We start from the raw sequence: 19,125 nt of genomic DNA on the forward strand, positions 1-19,125 counted from the left end.
AAAATAGCTTCGGGAATCCATTTCCGTTTCTTGGGATCCTGAAGTTCCCATCCGTCACCTGTCAGGCATACAGGCATACATTTTCCACAAAAAGATTCACAGAGCTGTTCCTTCATGTGGAGGCTTCCACCCCATGCTTTGGCATTTCTGGCTAGTAAAAGCAAAGCCTTCTTAGGAGTTTAAAGCTGGTCTGTGGGTGGCTGGGGTGATAAGCTTAGGGAAACACGTGTCTGTGATGATCTATGGGCCCCATCCTGTTCTCAGGCTCAGTCTACCTATTTAAAGGATTAGTATTAACACACTTGGTGAATGACTTAAGTCCTTGGATAGCAGGGACAGGAGCAGGTGGTACCAGGCAATGGAAGAGAAAGTAGGACCTGGGAGCTATATTTTACCATGAAGTCGAATTCCTATTTCTGTCCCTAGGATTTCTGTGTGGTGGTTGGAAAAGAATGTCAACGCCACAGTGTTCTTCCATCTGCTTCTCCCTGTGCTCATCTAGATGAAGCCGGTTGTAAACACGGGGATCCTAAGTTGCTTATTTTCTTTGCATTATTCATAAGAAAAAATTGCAACTTAACTACCAAGTAAAATTAAGGAAAGACAAAACCAGAGAGATGAAGGGAGTTACTTTGGGGCACCTTTAGGAGAAGGATGGTGTCCTAATCCCATGTATGTGGCTCTGGCACCATCCTTTCTGCCTTCTGACTTGTACATCTTTGTTGAGGAGATGAGCAAATTAGAATGAAGATATGTGGTTGTACTGAAATCCCACATTAGAGAACATGCACAGTGAGCAAAGTTTGAAGGGTGGGAATGAAGCTACATTTTATTCCTAGTTTGAGGGAACCGTTCCCAGGAACCCAGCCTCATGGTTGATTAATAGAGGAAGGGAAGGAGGGAGCCCACTTATTTCTCTTCTTTATCTGGTGCAATCTTACTGGATCTTTGGAATTAAGACACACTAATGTCTTTGCTGTTCAGAAGTGCTGTGGCCCCCTCTGCCACAGATGCTGTTTTGTCCCTGGCTCCTTGCATGGTTCTTTTTTGGGCTCACCCTCCAAGTTCCAGCTGCAGTATCCTCTTGCTTGAAGAGGGTCCCCTGTTATGCTCTGTCACACCACCCAGTTTATGATACTCATGGCACTTACCACGATCTGCAATTTTTTGGTTTCTTTACTTGATTATTTTCTGCCTCCCCTTGAATAACCTTCATGAAGGCAGGAAACCTGGCCCTCTTTGTGGAGTCAATGAATGAATGAGTGAATAAGGCTCAGGCGGGAGCTGGCTGGGGTGGGTAAGACAAAGAGGGTATGCCCGCTTCTCTTAAGGAAGTTTAAACACTCATTTATGCTATGGGGAATTTTCTTTAAAAACTGTGGATTCGCTTCTCACACAAAGTACCAGAGTAAGCATTAGAGTTGAGGTCAGCAAACTTTTTCTGGGAAGGGCCAGGTGGTTGATATTTTTGGCTTGTTAAAAGACGACAACTTAAAAATCTAAAATCTAAAATCACAACAAAAACAGGCGGTAGACAAAGTTGAGTCTCGGCTCATTTGGTTGACCTCTGGCTCATGTCTCTACTGAACTGTAGAATTCTGGGGCTTGTTTTCTGACTGCAAAATTAAAGGGTTGGACGATATCAATATTAAGCAAATTTCAAACATTACAAAGATTTGAAAGACCAGCCTAATGAACCCAGGGACCTATCCTGTACATTTAATAATGGTTATTATTATTATAATATAAATATTTATAATATAATATATAATATAATATATAAATATAATATAAATAAATATAAATAATATATAATATAAATATTATTAAAGAAAACCTTTAATAATGAGGTTTTCTCCATGAAAATGTCCCAATTTGTTGACGCTGACTGAATGCTGCTTAAACATTTTTCCACTTCATGAGATTTTTTTTTTTCCCCTTATCATAAAAATAGTCCATACTCATTATAGAAATTTTGGAAGAAAAGAGCATCAAGCTCTCTTTATGTAGAGTAAGAAAAACTTACTCTAAACAGAGATCACATTTTATTATTTTCCAGTATTTTTACTGTGTGTAAAGAATTTCTCAGAATATTATTTGGAAGCTATATATAGCTTTGCACTCTCATTTTTAGGTCAACAACCATGTTTGGATGTCTCTCCATGTCTTTCTTTGAAATCCTAATTCTACATGACTATATAATTGGGAAATGGAAGGGTGACCATATTTTTTTGTGACCAGTAATATTTTATTGGACATTTAGGGTAGATCTATTTTTTGACATTATAAATTCCAGGATGATGAACATCCTTATATCTGAATATTTGTCCCCACTCATTAGGTCAGGGTATGGTCCATTTGATAGCTCCATACAGAAAGGAGGCACCCACAGCTGTATTGCTCACTCAATGGGTCTTATGTTACCATTTTTAATTTTGGATAAACTCACTTTCATCACAACTACTTTATATGCATTTTAAGGCAGATGCTACATCTTCTACTTCTATAATCCCAAGGCCTTCCATAACACACTGTGTTCAATAAGAGGGACTAAGGAAACAAAACACAAAAACAAAAAATCCTTTATGCATACTAAAGACAACCACTGGATTAAGAAAGCATTGGGACTGTCATAATTTATAAAAATTTGTGTCCTAATGATTTTTAGAAAATAGATTCAGGGTAATTGGACAACAGTGCTAATACACACCATATTTTGAATTATTTAAAAATAATATTTAAGTATGAAAAATACATAAATATAAGTATTTTAAAATATATGATAAAGTAGTCTACTTTTAAAAATATTTGGACTACTCGAGGGTGATCTTTATTAAATATATTTTTAGTTTTAATTTTACTAGAATTAAAATTGATGTAAACTAATCACACATTGGGTGGGAAGTTGGCTGAAAATGCTCATCTATGAAAATGTATTTTTCTGGCATTAAGGAGAAAATTCCAGATGGAAGGATCATCATAGGTCAGAGTTTATGACTCACATCATTAAAGAATTCTTGAAGAAAGGGTCAGCAGGATCTGATTTTTTTTTCTTTGACTCTCAAAAATATACTTGTTTTAGGAAATCTGGCAAGTTCAGTTAAGAATGAAAAAAGGGGAGAAGCACCACACATAATTCCATTGTCTGGAGGCAAAGACTGTTGACAAAGTAACAACATTGCAGCATACTTCCTTCCAAAATATTTCTATGTGGTGTTAACGCAAGTGTGAAGTTGAAATTCAATAAATTTTTATCAATATTTATTGAATGTCTACTAAATGCAGGGTATGGCATTAACTTTCCTTTATTCTCCAAGGTATTTTGATGAAATTTCCAGGTATCAATATCGAAAGATGTACTTTGTGATCTCTTTTTTTTACAATAATTCAAAGGCTCACAGGCACAAAGTGTTGCATCAGTTGGGATATAAAAGACTGGCTCACGTTATTAAGTAACCTGCAAAATTCTATTTTTGACAGCTGTATTTGTCCTGCTAGTGATAACAGAGCACAAATTAGTCACCCTCTGGTTTTTGAGTTCTCCTTTTGCAAGTATTCAACGTTCAACCTCGGAGGCTGCAAAGATCCAACAAAAGAAATCCTTCAAAACCTAATTTAGCAAATACCATCAAATTTTAAATGGTCTTTTTATGGGTATGCTCCCAGAATTGTATTAAGCTGTTTCTTTATCTTAATTTTTGGTACAGAGATTTTTAAAAAAGGAAACCCGATGTTGCCCTCTTTTTGAAGGCTGAAGTGTGGAGAAGACTGAAGAGTCTCCCCTAAGTCTCAAAGTGCTGAGGCTGTGCCTCCAACATGCTGTTCTCCTTTTCCAGCCAGTTAATCTGGGCTGCTGACCAGTGACTAGATTGTGCAGATCCCAGGATTGCAACATCATGACTAGCAGAGTGGGAGCAGGACCTAGCCAGTATTCTGGAAATTAAGACCAAGAGTGGTTAAGGACATGCTGAAGGTCATACCACTTGTATGTGGCAAGGAGTGTATTAAACCACAGGTCTCCCATTTGAAGTCTTGGGTGACTTCCTATACTTTGCAGCCAAAATCAGGAGGGATTTTCCAATTCATTCAAAATGATTGAACCAAGTCATCTATGTATTTAGACCTTAATTAGAGGCTTTAGATCTGGATAGCTGGGTTTTAGAATTCTAGGTTTTACATTATGGAAGAATTTCTGACCCAATTAGTTGTTCTGCTAACAAATAAATAGTACTACTCAAAGTGAATCATGTTACAAAGTTTAGGCTCAACAAAATAGTTTTGCATGCCCTATCATGCTAATCTCTAAAATTGCAGTCATAAAGATAATATTATAACAGCTCTTAGTTCTGTAAATCTTGCCAGAAATTCTGACCAATAGCAGTGGAATTATAGCTTATAAATCATGGGCAAGGTACCTAACCTTCTTGTGCCTTGTTTTTCTTATCTGGAAACTGGAGATGATCATAGTGTTGTTGTAAGGATTAAATGAATGTACTTATATAAAGCAGCTAGAATGGAAGTGCCCACTAAATGTTTACTATTATTTAGTTGCTATTAACTTGAGGTTTCATTATTGACATTTTCTGCATGTAATTGAATATGTAAGTTCAAAGTAATAAGCTGATAGGCCATATATTTTTAGTTATTTTATTGGGAAAGATTTTTAATTATAAAAGTAAAACAGCCCTATTGATTTCTCTTCCTTTATACTGCAAATGTTCTTAAATCCTAGCATTAGGTTTGTAAAATTATCTCCATCACTATTTGAGTCTTTGAAAAATATTCTATCTGTAAACTTTTTACATAGCTGTAATAATATGTTACAATTTTCTGTCCTGCAGAATTTTAAAAATTATTACTTAATGATCGAATGCTATTTAATTTGCAACAGGATTTTAAGATGGATGGAACTCTTTTTGGCCTCTGGCTTGGATATGAAATCAAGTCACTGGACCACCAAGCAGGATGAGGAGGTAGCAAGAAGCTGCTATAATTGTTTTACGTTCTTGACAGAACACCTCCTTCCCGCTCCCCATCCCTGAGTTTAGGAAAGCAGTAAGGGAGTCTGAGAGGGGGTTTGGGAGTCCATTCAGAGATATTTGGAGACCACTGCTGGTGAGTTGTGGATTCTAATCTCCCCCAAGTGAAAGGAATTGTGAGGTGCATCTCAATTTATCTGAGGCAGGGGAAATAAGGAAACCACTCAGAGAGCTTGATATGCATCCTCTGTGTTTGGGAACACACTAGGCTGGTGGGTCTAACTCATTCCTGAAATACCTAATGGTGAGAGCAGTGGGTTCTCCTGCTTTGATGTTGGTGAGAAGGAGAGGTGGTTGCTTTGTGGCAACCGTCCCTCCAGGTTTTACTGGTCAGAGAATGTGTGAGTACTTTCGGGGGACTAGAGTTTGGCCACATGGAGGAATCAGGGGTTATCTTCCCTCTTCCCCAGGAGGGCTGCTTAGAGTGTCCAAAAGAGCTCTGCAGAAGGAGTTAGAGGCCCAGGAGAGTGGTGCCAGAGGAGAGCGAAGCCAGGTGAGAGACGCCTAACAATGGAATTAAGGACGTCTCTGATGATCCTGCCTACCTGCTGAGCCCAGAGAGCCCAGTGCTGACATACTGGGTCAAGCACACTCTGCCCCCTCTCTTTTGCTTTGATCCCTTCCTTCTGCCTCAGCTCTGAGTCAGAACGCATAATTAGCAGACTGGCATGGGAAATTATGCTTCTGAAAGCATAAAAGAACATAGAAATCACCATCTAACTGACATACTTGGGAAAGAAAATAGCTATAACTTTGAAGTTTTTATTACAGTGCACTAGACATATTATTATTTAGTGGAAGATTTTTTTATTACCTAAAAGTTACCAAAAAGCCATCAGACTTGCCCTGAATTTCATTTGGGGGGAAAGGAAGAACTAGTGTTTTGAAAAAAATTGAATAATTTACATTGTTTTGTGGTTAATTCTCATAAAGTTCTGCTTGTTGAATGTAATGATTAGATATTCATAGTTTACTTAATAATTTTCTTTTATACACTTAGGTTTGTGATATTGAGGTATTAAAAATAATGCCATGCTAGACAGGTTTATATGTATTCCTATCATTATATTTTGGACCATTAGAGATTTATTTCCAGAAGGCAAACATCCTTATGTATAAATATTAATAAATTGCTTTTCAAAAGGGTTTAAGTGCTTTCTACTACCACTGTTTGCATGAGTGTTTCAGATACAAAGAAGGTTAAAAGAAAAAAAGTTTAAGTATTTTTGGTAACATTTCTAACATAACTAAATGTAGTACCCTTTGTAACAATCTGACAAAGGAATATGTAATAAAAGGATGCTATATGTTTTATTGTTATCCAGATGAAATTTGTATTTGTAATAGCATATGGGTTTGGTTAAGTTTGAAAAGTATGTGGGTGAAAAACTACAGCTGGGAATTAAAATACTTTGTCTTACTGTAAAAAGGGCAGCATTATTTCTTCAAGTAAGATCATTAATATGCCTAGTACTAGCTTTCTTTTCTATGTGTCCTAACCTCTCTAAAGGAGGCTTTCATACAAACAGCAATAATATATAGATAATTCTTAACCAACAACTATGAATAGTCAGTTTTAGGACTTTTTCTTTTTCCTTTTTAAAAATGCTGAACATGGAGAGAAATTAGTACAGATCCTAAACTTGGCTGGGTAGGTATTATGAGAAAACATCATGGAATAGCTATGGTGACCAAAGGGTCAGTCCTGGGATCCCACATCCAGAAATCTTCCTGCATCTGAAGTAGAAAATCTCTCTGGAAACTAAGGCTAGTTCAGGGACAGTTTGTTCTCTGCTGATTCTTGAAACACTAGCATGGTTCTACTTCATAGAAAGCTTTGGGTAGTAAATTCCAATTGCCTTTTCATGTACCAAAGTGGTTTTTTTAAAGCTACGATAGTCTCTATGACCGTGAACGAGGATTCTGCTTTCAAATGACCAGTAAGGTGAAGCTGATAACCCCAGGTAGAAAGAACATCCTCTGCAGGGTCACCTACAACACTGAAATGATGTGACTTCTCCCCCATCCCCGTACCCTGCCCCCCCCCCCCCCCCCCCCCCGGGGAAGAACATTCATCAAGAGTTACACAGCTGACCTTTCACATTTTGCATCTTAGGACCACGAATATTCCCACCATTCAGTGAATTCAGTGCTGGATCTCAGCAGATGTCACAAGAAGTTCCTACCTGGACCAAGCTATATCCTGTGCGCTGGACCAGTGCTCGGAGAGCTGCTTCCTTCTGGGTGCCGCTCAATCCATCCCCGGATTTGTGATTTGATTCCATTGAGAGTGATTATCAGCAAAAAATCAGGTTAATTAGGGTTGCTCACTGAAACCAAATTTAAGATAAATTAAGTAAATTACTGTTGCCAAACTTGTCCTTCTCATGAAGGGCATCTTTAGGAAACATTCTCTATAAATAAGTCATTAAGGTTAGAGCAACGAACAGCCACACACAAACACGGCTGGTGAAATGTCCTCATTAAAAAAGAGTTTTTTTGAAAAAGGTTCCATTTTAGTTGGAATTTAGAAGTCACAAATGAATAATACCCCTTCTCCAATTAGAACACAGATCAGTAAATCTCAATCCAATTATTTTAGAATGTCACCAAATGCTCAAAACAAATTAGCTCATGTCAATTAAAAATATGCAGAATGGTCCTTGCAGATGTGGGAAGAGAACGTGGTTCCAAACCAACTAGGATAGAGTATTAAGATCCTGAGAGATTGAGCTTTATCTGTCTACTCAATGTGTTACCTAAAATACTTATCTACTTAATCTCCAAAGAGAAATTTCTAGAATAGGGTGTGCTTGTGTTAGCTATATAGGAGTCATCATGCAAACTAGTCTGTGTAATAAAGGTGTCATGTGGGTTTTAAAAAAACAACAATTTTTTTTTTTAAAGTGGACCTGGATCATCTATCCCTTAGACCACTCAGGAGAGGACAGGAAGGCCTTTGCAAAAAAATGTAGAAATTCTAAAAGTTTACACATCTCCATGCTTATGTAGATATGAAGATGCAGTTTCAGCATTTTATCATCTGTGCTTTTTATTTGGGGACATAATTTGAACCCCATTGCAAATGTGATAATTGCTCCTAGTTAGAGGTTCACAGGGCAAAGGTGTGGTCGTCCTGAATGGTCCAGGCCGCGGTGGCATGGGGGCTCGGCAAGCTCCCTTGCACAGAGCTCGGCAAGCTCCCATGCACTGACCTGCTTGTTTAGTGTCAGGGCTCAGGAAGGTTCTGTGCTGGGCTTTCACCCTGCCCACTGGGCTCTGCCAACCAAGACTGAAGAACGGTGTTACACAGTGATTTGAATCACATGCAGATTGAATGCTTTCAACATAGACCCTTTTAAGACTTTGCTGTGCATTGAGCTTTCCTACACTACTTTTGGTGGTCATTTAAAGTTTCAGATAAATGGGCCATTACTAGTATAGGAAACGCATAAAAAATTGGGTGAAAAGTAAAGCAGAGGTGGTCGTGTCAATAAAAGATTCAACGTATTCTATTAAGGTAATAACTAATAGACAAACTCATAGACAAGCAGCGTCTAGCATTGTCTAGAAAGTAAGACTTCCAATAAAATATAGAGAACAAGAGAAAAAGGAGATTTCAGAGAGACTATTCATCAGTTGTTATAGGGACAGAATAACTTCATGCCTCACATGTAAGCATGGCCATTCCTGCCCTTGATAGTTCTAGTAATTCTTGCCTGTTTCTAACCCCGGCCAATTCCGTCTTTACTCATTCTTTCAAGTAGTATTAAGTCAGAGCTGTGTGCATATCAGCTTCACCCCTCCCAACCCGTTTTAAGGGACATCTATTAAGTTATCGGTTTCTGTTGCTGTCCTTGGCAAGAGGCAGTGATTTTCTCTTTCTTTCTTTCTATTTTTTTCTAATCCTAACTTTATATCTTGGCTAAGACAAATTTGAAACTATTTTTCAGATATTGGTGATTTGATACACATGTAGCATCCAGGTTAGGACACGGAGTTTTACTGAAAACTTTATAGTGTAAATCCTCTTTCTATGGATGCTACAGGGTAGGGGTGAAAGGAAACCTGTATTCAGCTTATTAGGCTAACTGGCTGCTGACTACAGTTCTAGAAATCTCTATGAAACAGTATAAATCCTCTTAAAAAATAAAACTACAAAAGACATTTGGAAGATTTCCAAAGAAACTAGCCTTTAGGACAACATGTAACTCTTGCACTTTCCCCAAATGTTGCTAAAATTGTCTTTTCAACAGGACATTCTCAACCGCCCCCCTGCCTCGCCCCTGTACTGGATTTAACCCGCAAAAGCAGGGAGGCCACCAGTGGACTGGAGTCTGGTGAGGTTAGTCATGTTGGTCATTGTGTGTCTTCCAGATGTTTGAAGGCAAAGTCTATTGTTTTTTGGCCAAGTTGTAGATTTGCTCTTTGCTGAGCTTCATCTTTTCCATCAAAACATAACAGTTCATGGTGAAATGACAAGTTTTATTTGCAAGGCCTACCTTCAGTTTTGGTTAATGATTAGTAAAGGTAACTGAAGACACTTTTACGTCAGAAAGGTCTTTTGATCACAGAAACTCACTCGGACATCGTTGAGAAAATCTCTATAACATCTTGATATAGCGTCAAGTCCGTAGAAATCAGGGCATAGAAATAAAATTCAGAATTTGCTATAAGAGACACCTCATCTTCAATGTTTATTTCTCAGAAGCAATCTCCTCTCCCAACACTGATCTAATCTGAGGGATGAACTTGGATCCCAGATAAATATTTTTTTTAAGCAAGTCACATTTCTCTTAAATTTGTTCAGTTTGGAAGAAAGATTGTGCAATACATTTTCTAATTTAATATCCCATAATTGTTCAGATCCCAGACCACTGCGTTTTGGAAGAGTAGTTCCCAGTGTAATTTATGGAGGCAGTAGGATTCAAAACTGATACAAAGTAGGCATTAGGAACATTGACGCCAAAGGAGAACACTCAGGAGTTGTAAGTATATGAGTATACTTCTCAGTAAGTATTACTTAGTCATTAAAAAATGTACTGAGTACCTACTGTCATTCAAGAATTTTTGACACTAGGAAAATAGCAGAGAACAAAACAAATCCCTCTCCCCCAAAAATTTCACAGAGTTTTCTAGTGGGTGAGAGAGAACCATAAACAAGTGAAATATGCAGGTCCTAAGGATAGTTTCTGAGGAGAAAAAATAGAGATAAGGAATATGAAGTGTGTGGGTGGGAGGAGGGAGTGAAATGTTAGATGGTGTGATCCCAATGGGTGGATTTGTGAGGAGACCTGGTGACGTAAGGGATGTGTCTGGAGGAGACCATTCTGGGCAAAGAGCCGGCAAGCATGAGGGCCCTGAGGTGGGAGCTTCCTGATGGAAGAGGGAGCAGGCCTGTGTGGAAGGGATCGGGTTGAGGGATCGAGGTCAGAAGTGGGAGTTATCAGAGAGATAATGGTGGCCCAGGCCATAAAGGATCTTGCAGGTCACGGTGAGGATTTTGGTTTTTGCTCTGATATGGGAGGCCAGAGGATCAACAAGATGTTTAACGGGATCCCTCTAACACTGAAGAGAGTTGGGGCAGGGCCGGGATGGAGGGGAGTGATGCCAACACTCTCGTCCTGTTTTCATGAAAGAGTTTGTGATTTTGTTCATTAGGATATTTTTGTCATGGATTCTGATTTGAAAAAATATGGCATGAAAACACCACTTGTTTTGATTCCTGAGTTTTTTGATGCTCCTACATGTTGCATTCGAGGCAGGGCTTCACTCACCTCTGACCTCACTCTGGTCCGCAGACAGCTCACGGGGTGAAGGAGGGAGACCAGTCAGAAACCATTGCACCTTCTGGGCAAGAGGGAGCAGTGGTGGGCCAGGGGTGGTGAAGAATGGATATCTGTACTGGATGTACTGGATGCATCATGAGGGAAAAAAATGAGGAGTCAAGGATGACATCCAGTTTTCTGGCCTGGGCAACTAGAAGAATAGAACTGCTATTAGCTGAGTTGGGGAAGAGCAAATTTGGGGAAGAGCAGGAGCTCTGCTGTTGGCGTGCTGATTTTGAGATGCCCAGTAGATAGCCACATGGAGAGGCTGAGTGGACAGTTGGATCCACGAGCTGAAATTTCCTGAGAGAGTTCCAGGCAGGAGATACGATCTGGGCCTCTGGGAAGCTCTCTGCCTAGAGATGATATTGAAGCTGTGAAATTGGGTGAGATCATCTATGAGCTGCGTGTAGAAAGTAGGTCCAAGGACTGATCTCTGGGGCACTCCAACTCTTGGAAGTCAGGGAGATAAGGAGGAACCCATAAAGGAGAATGAGCTGGAACAGCCAGAAAGGCAGGAGGAGAATCAGGAGGAGGAGGTGGATGGAAAGCCAAGTAAAGAAAGGATGTTGAGAATAAATGAGTGATGAGATGGGCACGTCCTATCACGTCAAGTAAGAGGAAGCCTGAATAGGGATGTAGATATTTGGATTCAAATCCTCGTTCTGCCTCTGACTGTGTGCCCAGAAGGTTCCTTAACCTCTTGGCATCCTTGCATCCTCAACTCAGGAAGCAGTAGTATTTCTCTCAGGGTTGTTGTATTATGTGAATAAATGTGTTGAAAGAGCTTTCAACCCTCCCCCACTCTCCCCTCCCACCGCCACTTCTGGAAGAGGCAGGACCCTGCACAGGTCCCTTCCCTTCTCCCTCCTCCTTGTATTCCGTCTGAAAACAGGGTGAGGGAGGGGCTCACAATCCAGAAAAGTGGAGGACTCTTCTAGGTCTGCCAAATTTCTCTCCTCTGCCATTGATGTGTCCTGGTCCTTCGTGTGTTTTCTGAGCAAAGGGATACTTGGTTCAAAGGGATGCTCATCAGCAAACCTGCTGTATAAAGATGTTCCCCTCTTCTGTTCCTCTGCCTCCAGTCATTCTAGCGGAAACTCTGAGTCTCCATTTCCTTACGTATAAAGCATGAGGATAATAATAGTTCCTACTTCACAGGATTGTTTTAAGGATTAAACATGAAGAGATTGAAAATACTTAAAGCCGTTCCTGGCATTTGATAACTGCCCAATGAGGGTTACCTATTAGATTATTTTACTTCTTATTATAATTAATCTCTAATTCCAAGGGGTAAAATTTCAAAATCAGTTTCTGGGAAGGTAAAGTCTCACATGTTTAGCACGACCCATCGTCCCTCCAGGACTAGACATCGTCCCTCCAGGACTAGATTCTCTTCCAGCCATCTCATTCCCTTCCCTGCCACTGGGGCTACCATGCTGTCTTACACTTGTCGGCTCTCTGCTTGGAATATCATTCCTCCCCCTTCCCTTCCCACATCTAACCTTCACTGTGTTGGCCCTGTTATCCTTCTAAATTGGATGGAAATGCCTGCTCTGGGAGCCTTCCTTCGATACCCTCTCTGGCTCACATCGGGTGCCACCACCTTCATGCTCTCAAGTGAGCTCGTACAGGCTGGTACTGTTGCACATGATGTTGTAATTATCTGCTTGCACGGCTGTCTTTCTCGCTACACTGTGAGCTCCCTGAGTGTGGGGACTGTGCTGGACTCCTCTTTCTTTGCCCAGAAGGCTTAGCCTGGCATTATGCTAAGTGCTCAATAAATAACTTGGAGAACAAACGAAAGGCCTTAGACTAGCATTTTATAAAGGACAGTAACTTACACTTGATCTGAAGTCAATTGAATCTGCATCTAATCTCCTACTATTTATTTTTCTTCTTGTTCCATTCACTTCCAGAAAGTTCTGTCCTGGAGTGAATTTGCATTCTGTGAGAAATGGATGTCAGTGGTTTCACTGCATTTACAAATACGTTCTTGTCTTTGGGAGAGAGACAAGAAGAGTAAAAGTTAGAGTACAAAGTGATTGAAAAATAGAGTTGACATTTGAATTCACTTTTCTTCTTTTCAATGCCTTTCTGGTTTTAAATTTGCAACACTGGAGCCTACTTGATCCAGAAAAGAAGAGCCTAGAAGTTATTGAGGGTTCAAGATTTCTGCCTTCCTGAAAGTCACAGGTGGATTGGAATGAACATCTCACCTTGGTTGACACTTTTCAGTAGAAATTTCCAGAGTTCACTGTTAGGCAAGGTCAGAGCTGCTGTTCCTGACCCTTGACCCTGGTGGCTTCAGGTACCAGCGGGTCCTGGCTCAGGGAAGGTGGCAGGGAGACAAAGATAAGAAGGAGGCAAGAGAGAGAAGCAGGTAGGCGAGCAAAAGCTGACTTTTCTGCTTCTAGAGCTGTGAGGGGGATACTGTATGCCGCCCATTCTTTATAACCCCAGGCTATAAAGCAGAAAAGCATATGGAAAAATTTTACCTATAAATTGGGCTCGCAATTTGTGGAAGGAAAACTATGAGGGCATTGTAAGTGCTATTTGTTATCTAGATTTGCCCGAAGTTAGACAGTGTTGGAAGACGAACGCCCTAGCGGAGCATCAGTTGGTGGCTGTTGGCAACAGAGAAAGTGGGAAAATTTTTAAAATAGTAAATTGGGCAAGACAGACAAAGGTAAGAGGGGCAGGATGGAGAGGAAGGTTAAAGACAGAGATTCAAGTTAGCAGCTTTCTCGGTTTAAAAATGCAACGTGGGTGCCTGGGGGGCTCAGTCGGTGACGCGTCTGTCTTCTGCTCAGGTCATGGTCCCAGGGTCCTGGGGTCAAGTCCCACATCGGGCTCCCTGATCAGCAGGGACCCTGCCTCTCCCTCTCCCCCCCCCCCCCATCATGCTCTCTCTTGCTATCTCTCTCTCAAATAAAAAAAAAATCTTAAAATAAAAATGCAATGAAGTAATTATCCTCAACTTTAACAAAAAGGTCCACAAGTATTAAAGGAATATCTACTATGTGCCAGGCACTGTGCTAGACGATTTAGTCAGGAAATAGAGTTTTGTTAATGTTAAAGTTTTTGTATGTATTTTATGGACTTTTTCTAAACGGGAGGAATAAGGGCATGGAGTGGACGGAAAGACTGTTTCTGACTTGGTAAGCAGAGGAGAGACGTTCCTCCATAACCGAGTGGGAGGCATTGGGGTCTGTGCGAGCAAAGTGGGTGATGGCTTCACGGGCCACTGGGACCTCTCCAGACCCAATCCGGGCTTCCCCAGTGTTTGTGCGCCCATGTTGCATAATAACTCTCACACAGCATGCGAATTGTATAACTGGTTTTATCACGAGTTCCAAGCATTTAATATCTCCTGGGAATTTTACACAGAAGGAGTTCCAATTGTATCGACATGGCCTGTGAAGGATTGATGACCAAAGTTTATGCATTTGCCTACTGATGCTAAGTAAATATTACTGTGCATTACTTGATAAAGAAATAGAAACTAGCTCTAATGTTCTCCCTGGAAATGTTTACAATCGGTCTTAAGTTTACTTTGGAAGTGAATTCATGTGATAGCTCTTTAGTTGGCCAGGTATCATGAACCATGGCAAAATTAACAGAGAATATGCGTACATAAAATTCCAGAATGTGGCCATAAAAACATCCCACCAAGTCCCAATATGTGGCATCTTATTTTTAAAAATCAATATATTGGGGCATCTGGGCGGCTCAGTCGGTGAAGTGGCTGTCTTCAGCTCAGGTCATGATCTCAGTGTCCTGGGACCCTGCTTTCTCTCTCTCTCTCAAATAAATAAATAAAATCTTTAAAAAAATCAGTATATTATCAGCCAAAAAATTAAGTTAACCAGAATTCCTTCTCTGTTATTAAGGCATTAGTAATGAATCATACATTAATTTGGGCCTGGGCAATTTGGGCCTAGACAAGGCTTAAAATAAAGAAAAATGATAGTTTTTCATAGTAGATATAGTAACTTGAAATTATTGAAAAAATCCCCCTTCTATACTAGGCTGACATGTCTTCAGAGAAAGACAAGCTTACGTTGAAATTTCCATCCGGCCACCATGATTTTAATTTTTCTTTTTTTTTTTTTTTTTTAAGATTTTATTTATTTGAGAGAGAGAGCACTAGCGGGGTGGGGAGGGGCAGAGACAGAGGGAGAAGCAGACTCCCCGCTGAGCGGAGAGCCCGATGCAGGACCCGATCCCAGGACCCCGAGATCATGACCTGAGCCAAAGGCAGCCGCTTAACCAACTGAGCCACCCAGGCACCTCATGATTTTAACTTTTCTAAGACCCTGGTTCTTATTCTAAGAACAGGAGCACTGATACCTAAACTTGAAGGGTATTGTTGGTTTGTTTTTTGGTCTTTTAGCAAAAGAACCAAATAAATCAGATAATGGATATGAGAGCACCTAATAAAGTCCTGGGCATTCAGAAGATGCTCATTAAATATTTCCTTCTTGTTCCTTGTCTGCTGCTTTGGTTGCCTCATCTTAGCATCATCTGGGTTCTTCTGCAAAGCTATTCTCCTTTCTAGAAACTGTCTGAGGGAAAGAGAAATGCAGTTTTGAAAGTGTTATATTGACTTCTTTCATGTTGCTTCCATAACTGATCTGGTTGTTTCTTGTCTTTGTTGTCACTTCTCAGTAGGAAATATCCCTAAGTCTTCAGTGTGTGTGTGTGTGTGTGTGTGATAGAGCACATTAGCATTGTAATGAAAATTAGACACAATCTAAATATCAGTGATTAAGAAATATTTGAATAAGTGGTGGTACAGTGCATCTAATAAAACAACTGTTCTAGTAGAATATATAATTCAGATAGATATTTGTGAATAGAATCAAGTAAAAAAAAAGGTTAAAAACAGCAGTGTAGTCTGATTTCACTTTTGTTAATTTTCATATTTGTAAGGCATTATAAAAGTCTAACTAGGTAAACAAATCAGTTTGCCATTCTCCTTTGACTATTTTTAGCTTTATATAATATATAGCCCTTACTCTAATAATATAAAAAGTAAGCTAAGTGATGCTAATGAATTGTCAATGAGAATAAGTCATCAAAGACTAAGATGTGGCCAAGATTCTATTCTGGGGAAACTGTTGATCATTAATTAGAAAAAAATACTGAAAATTACGACAAAGGTCCAGCTAAAGAGGCCAGGAAGAACAGAACAAAGTAGATGTAACGAAATCAGAAGGAATCAAAAGTAAATCAGTAAGACAGAAAAATCTGTAGACTTGATAAATGTGAGAGCTGATTGAAAGACTGGTAAGTTAGCACCTCTGGCCATCTTGACAAAGTAAAAAGGAGAAATCTATTTTAAAAAACAGGTGGGAAAAATGGGTATAACCACAGATGAGATACTCTTGACTCTTGATACTTTTATCAATATATTGACAAATACGGAGGCAATGATCAGTTACCTAGAAAACTCGAGGGTGAAATAAAAATTTGAATAAGCTAAGAACCACACACTTGTAATGAAAGAACTCACTGTCTTCTTCCTAAATAACACAAGGTCTGGATGGTTTTATTGGGCAAGTTTTACAAATCATTTAAGAAACAAATAATTATTTCATTATATAAAGCTTTTGAAGCATACAAAATAATGGAGAACTTATACTAAATCTGTCAATTTCATATCTCTGATACAAAGCCAGACAAATATATCACAAAATAGAAAACTATAGACCCCAATATCACATATAAGTTGAGATATAAACTACAGCAAAGCATCAAAATACTAATATACAATAAACACAATGCATTTATCACCAAAATACAAAGATTATTCAATTTTAGGGATTCTATTAATTCATTTCAGTGACAAGGAAGAAAAAACACAATCATCCCAGTAAATTAAAACTGGCACTTAATAAAATTCAACACCCACTATTGGTTTAGGGAAAAAAAACCTTGTTAAGTTAGTAATAGAATAAAACATCTTTAAATTGATGAAGAACATTAGAAACACACAGCAAATAAACTTAATAGGGAAGTACAGCAATCATTCATTCTCATTAAAGACAAATCAACTGTGCAGAACAATTAGAATAAAGGAATACTACAAGAACAGTAAAAACAAGTTTGTCATTGAAACAGAAATGGCAAATGAAACGAGAAGATCTGAACAATATGAACAAAACTCGTAAGAATAAACGTAATGTGAAGTATCCAAACTCTACAAAGAAAATGATAAAATTATACTGAAGGATATAAGGCCTGGATACATGGAAGTGTTATTATTGAAAAGTATCTGTTCTTCCCATATTAATCTAAGGCAAACCAGTTTAAATCTCAATAAAATTATTTTTAAATTTGACATATTGGGTCTAAAGTTCACCTGGCAGGAAAAACATTCAGGAAATACCACAGCATGTACTGAGTGTATAACATTCCTGGGAACTGGACTCATTAAAAGTTAAAATTAAAACAGACGTAGGAATAGACAAATAGATTAATGGAAAGAAAAAAAGTCTAGACCTATACTTTTGTTTGTGTTGGGGTTTGCCGATAGGTGTTATTTCAAAGGATAGATCACAGACACTTTGAGAAAAAAGCTGGCCTACCATGTCACAGCATATACCAAAATTGTAAGTGGATTAATGAAAAAATCTTTAAAAACACTGTATAACTACTGGAAGAAAAGATGGGGGAACTGTTTTTTTTTTTTTAATTAAAAAATGGTTTTTTAAATAATCTTGTGATGCAGAAGGGCTTTCTAACCAGGCATATCAACCACCACAAATGAAAAGACTAACAGATTTGGGGCACCTGGGTGGCACAGTCAGCTAAGCATCTGACTCTTGGTTTCAGCTCAGGTCATGATCTCAGGGTCATGAGATCCAGCCCCCATGGAGCCAGGTCTCAGGCTCTGTGCTCAGCAGGGAGTCTGCCTCGGATTCTCCCTCTCTCCTTCTCCCTCTGCTCCTCCTCCCCATCACGCGCATGCTCTCTCAAATAAATCTTAAAAAAAATTATAAATATCTGTAATGGTACAATAAAAGTTAAAAGGAAGCCACTGACAGGAAGAAAACGATTGCTATTTTTATATAATAGACTAAGAATCAGTATCTGTAATATACAAAGAGTACTTTTAGATCAATAATGAAAATTGATTGAATAATGATTTGCCCACATCAGTGGACAAATAAGCAAAGGGCACAAGCAGTCAATTCACAGAAAAAAAAAAGTTTGTAAACTTATTTAAATATAGTCATCAGATCAGAAAATTTAAGTTAAAACAAAAAACCAAGATACCTTGGCTTTGCCTATTACATAGCAAAATTTGAAAAGATATCAAATAATAAACAGAGCTAACCTTTCCTAAACACTTATTATATGCTATATTCCAGAAACTTTAAACCAAATTCATTTAATCCTCATAAAAACTTAATGGGGTAGGTATTATCATTCATATGATGCAGGTAATAAATAAAGTGAAGGAGGTTGGTTAATGTGTCTGTCCAAGGTCACCCAGGTAACAAGTGGCAGACCCATAATTTGAACCCAGGTACTCGGGCCAGAGTCTGTGCTCCTCATTACTATATTCAAAAATAGGTGAATGGTGCAGAAGGAATAGGGAGATTATCATATCTATCCAGCTTCTCTTAAAGAGTTTCTGTGAGGAACCCCATGATACCACAAGGAAACCGATGAGGTGGTTACTGTGAGTTTGTGTCTTCTTCCATAGGGACAAATGGTTTTGGTCATCTAAAGCACTATGGTAACTTAGCCTCTTTGCTGGAAAGAAAATGAGCTATTATCATCTGAGTAGTGCTGAGGGTAGACTGTGTGATGGTTCACCTGGACACATTCAGGACCTGACCCCTTGGACATGGTCCAAAATGGATACATGGTCATTGCCAGCTCTCTGCTCTGCACTTGGTCATACCCCCCTGAAACCTCATTCCTCATGCTCCTTGGCAGAATGTGGAGCCTTCAGAGAAGACCAGGTGATGTATCATTGGCAGGATGTGACTTGGATTCCATGTTAATTTCTATTCTTAAGTTTAAAGCATTGGTTCTTTTTTCTCCTTGACTTTTAGCTCTTCTGGATTGTAGATAGCCAGAGAGGAGGGCGCCCCTATGGGCCAGACACCTGATGTGGGGCATTGATGGCTAACCCACACAGGACTTCCAGTAGGCACCAAACACAACAACTTTGGGGGTGGGGTCTTCTCTCTGTCCCTCTGCCTCCACCTTCAAATGTCCATAGAGTTCCTCTTTTCCTA

At 39.2% G+C, this 19,125-nt stretch overlaps 1 protein-coding gene across 1 annotated transcript in view; it reads right to left on the minus strand.

The window, feature by feature from the left end:
- The window catches only part of A1CF (APOBEC1 complementation factor), a 74,902-nt gene that overhangs the window by 42,663 nt on the left and 13,114 nt on the right, over positions 1 to 19,125 (minus strand). Inside the window, exon 2 of the mRNA XM_035008387.1 lies at positions 7,226 to 7,369. Within this exon, the coding sequence (XP_034864278.1) occupies positions 7,226 to 7,324 (99 nt within the window). The 5' untranslated portion in view covers positions 7,325 to 7,369. The remainder of the gene's footprint in view (positions 1 to 7,225; positions 7,370 to 19,125) is intronic.

Source organism: Mirounga leonina, unplaced genomic scaffold, assembly GCF_011800145.1.
Source record: "Mirounga leonina isolate KUSES-001 unplaced genomic scaffold, KU_Mleo_1.0 Mir_152, whole genome shotgun sequence".
NCBI classification, from domain to species: Eukaryota; Metazoa; Chordata; class Mammalia; order Carnivora; family Phocidae; genus Mirounga; species Mirounga leonina.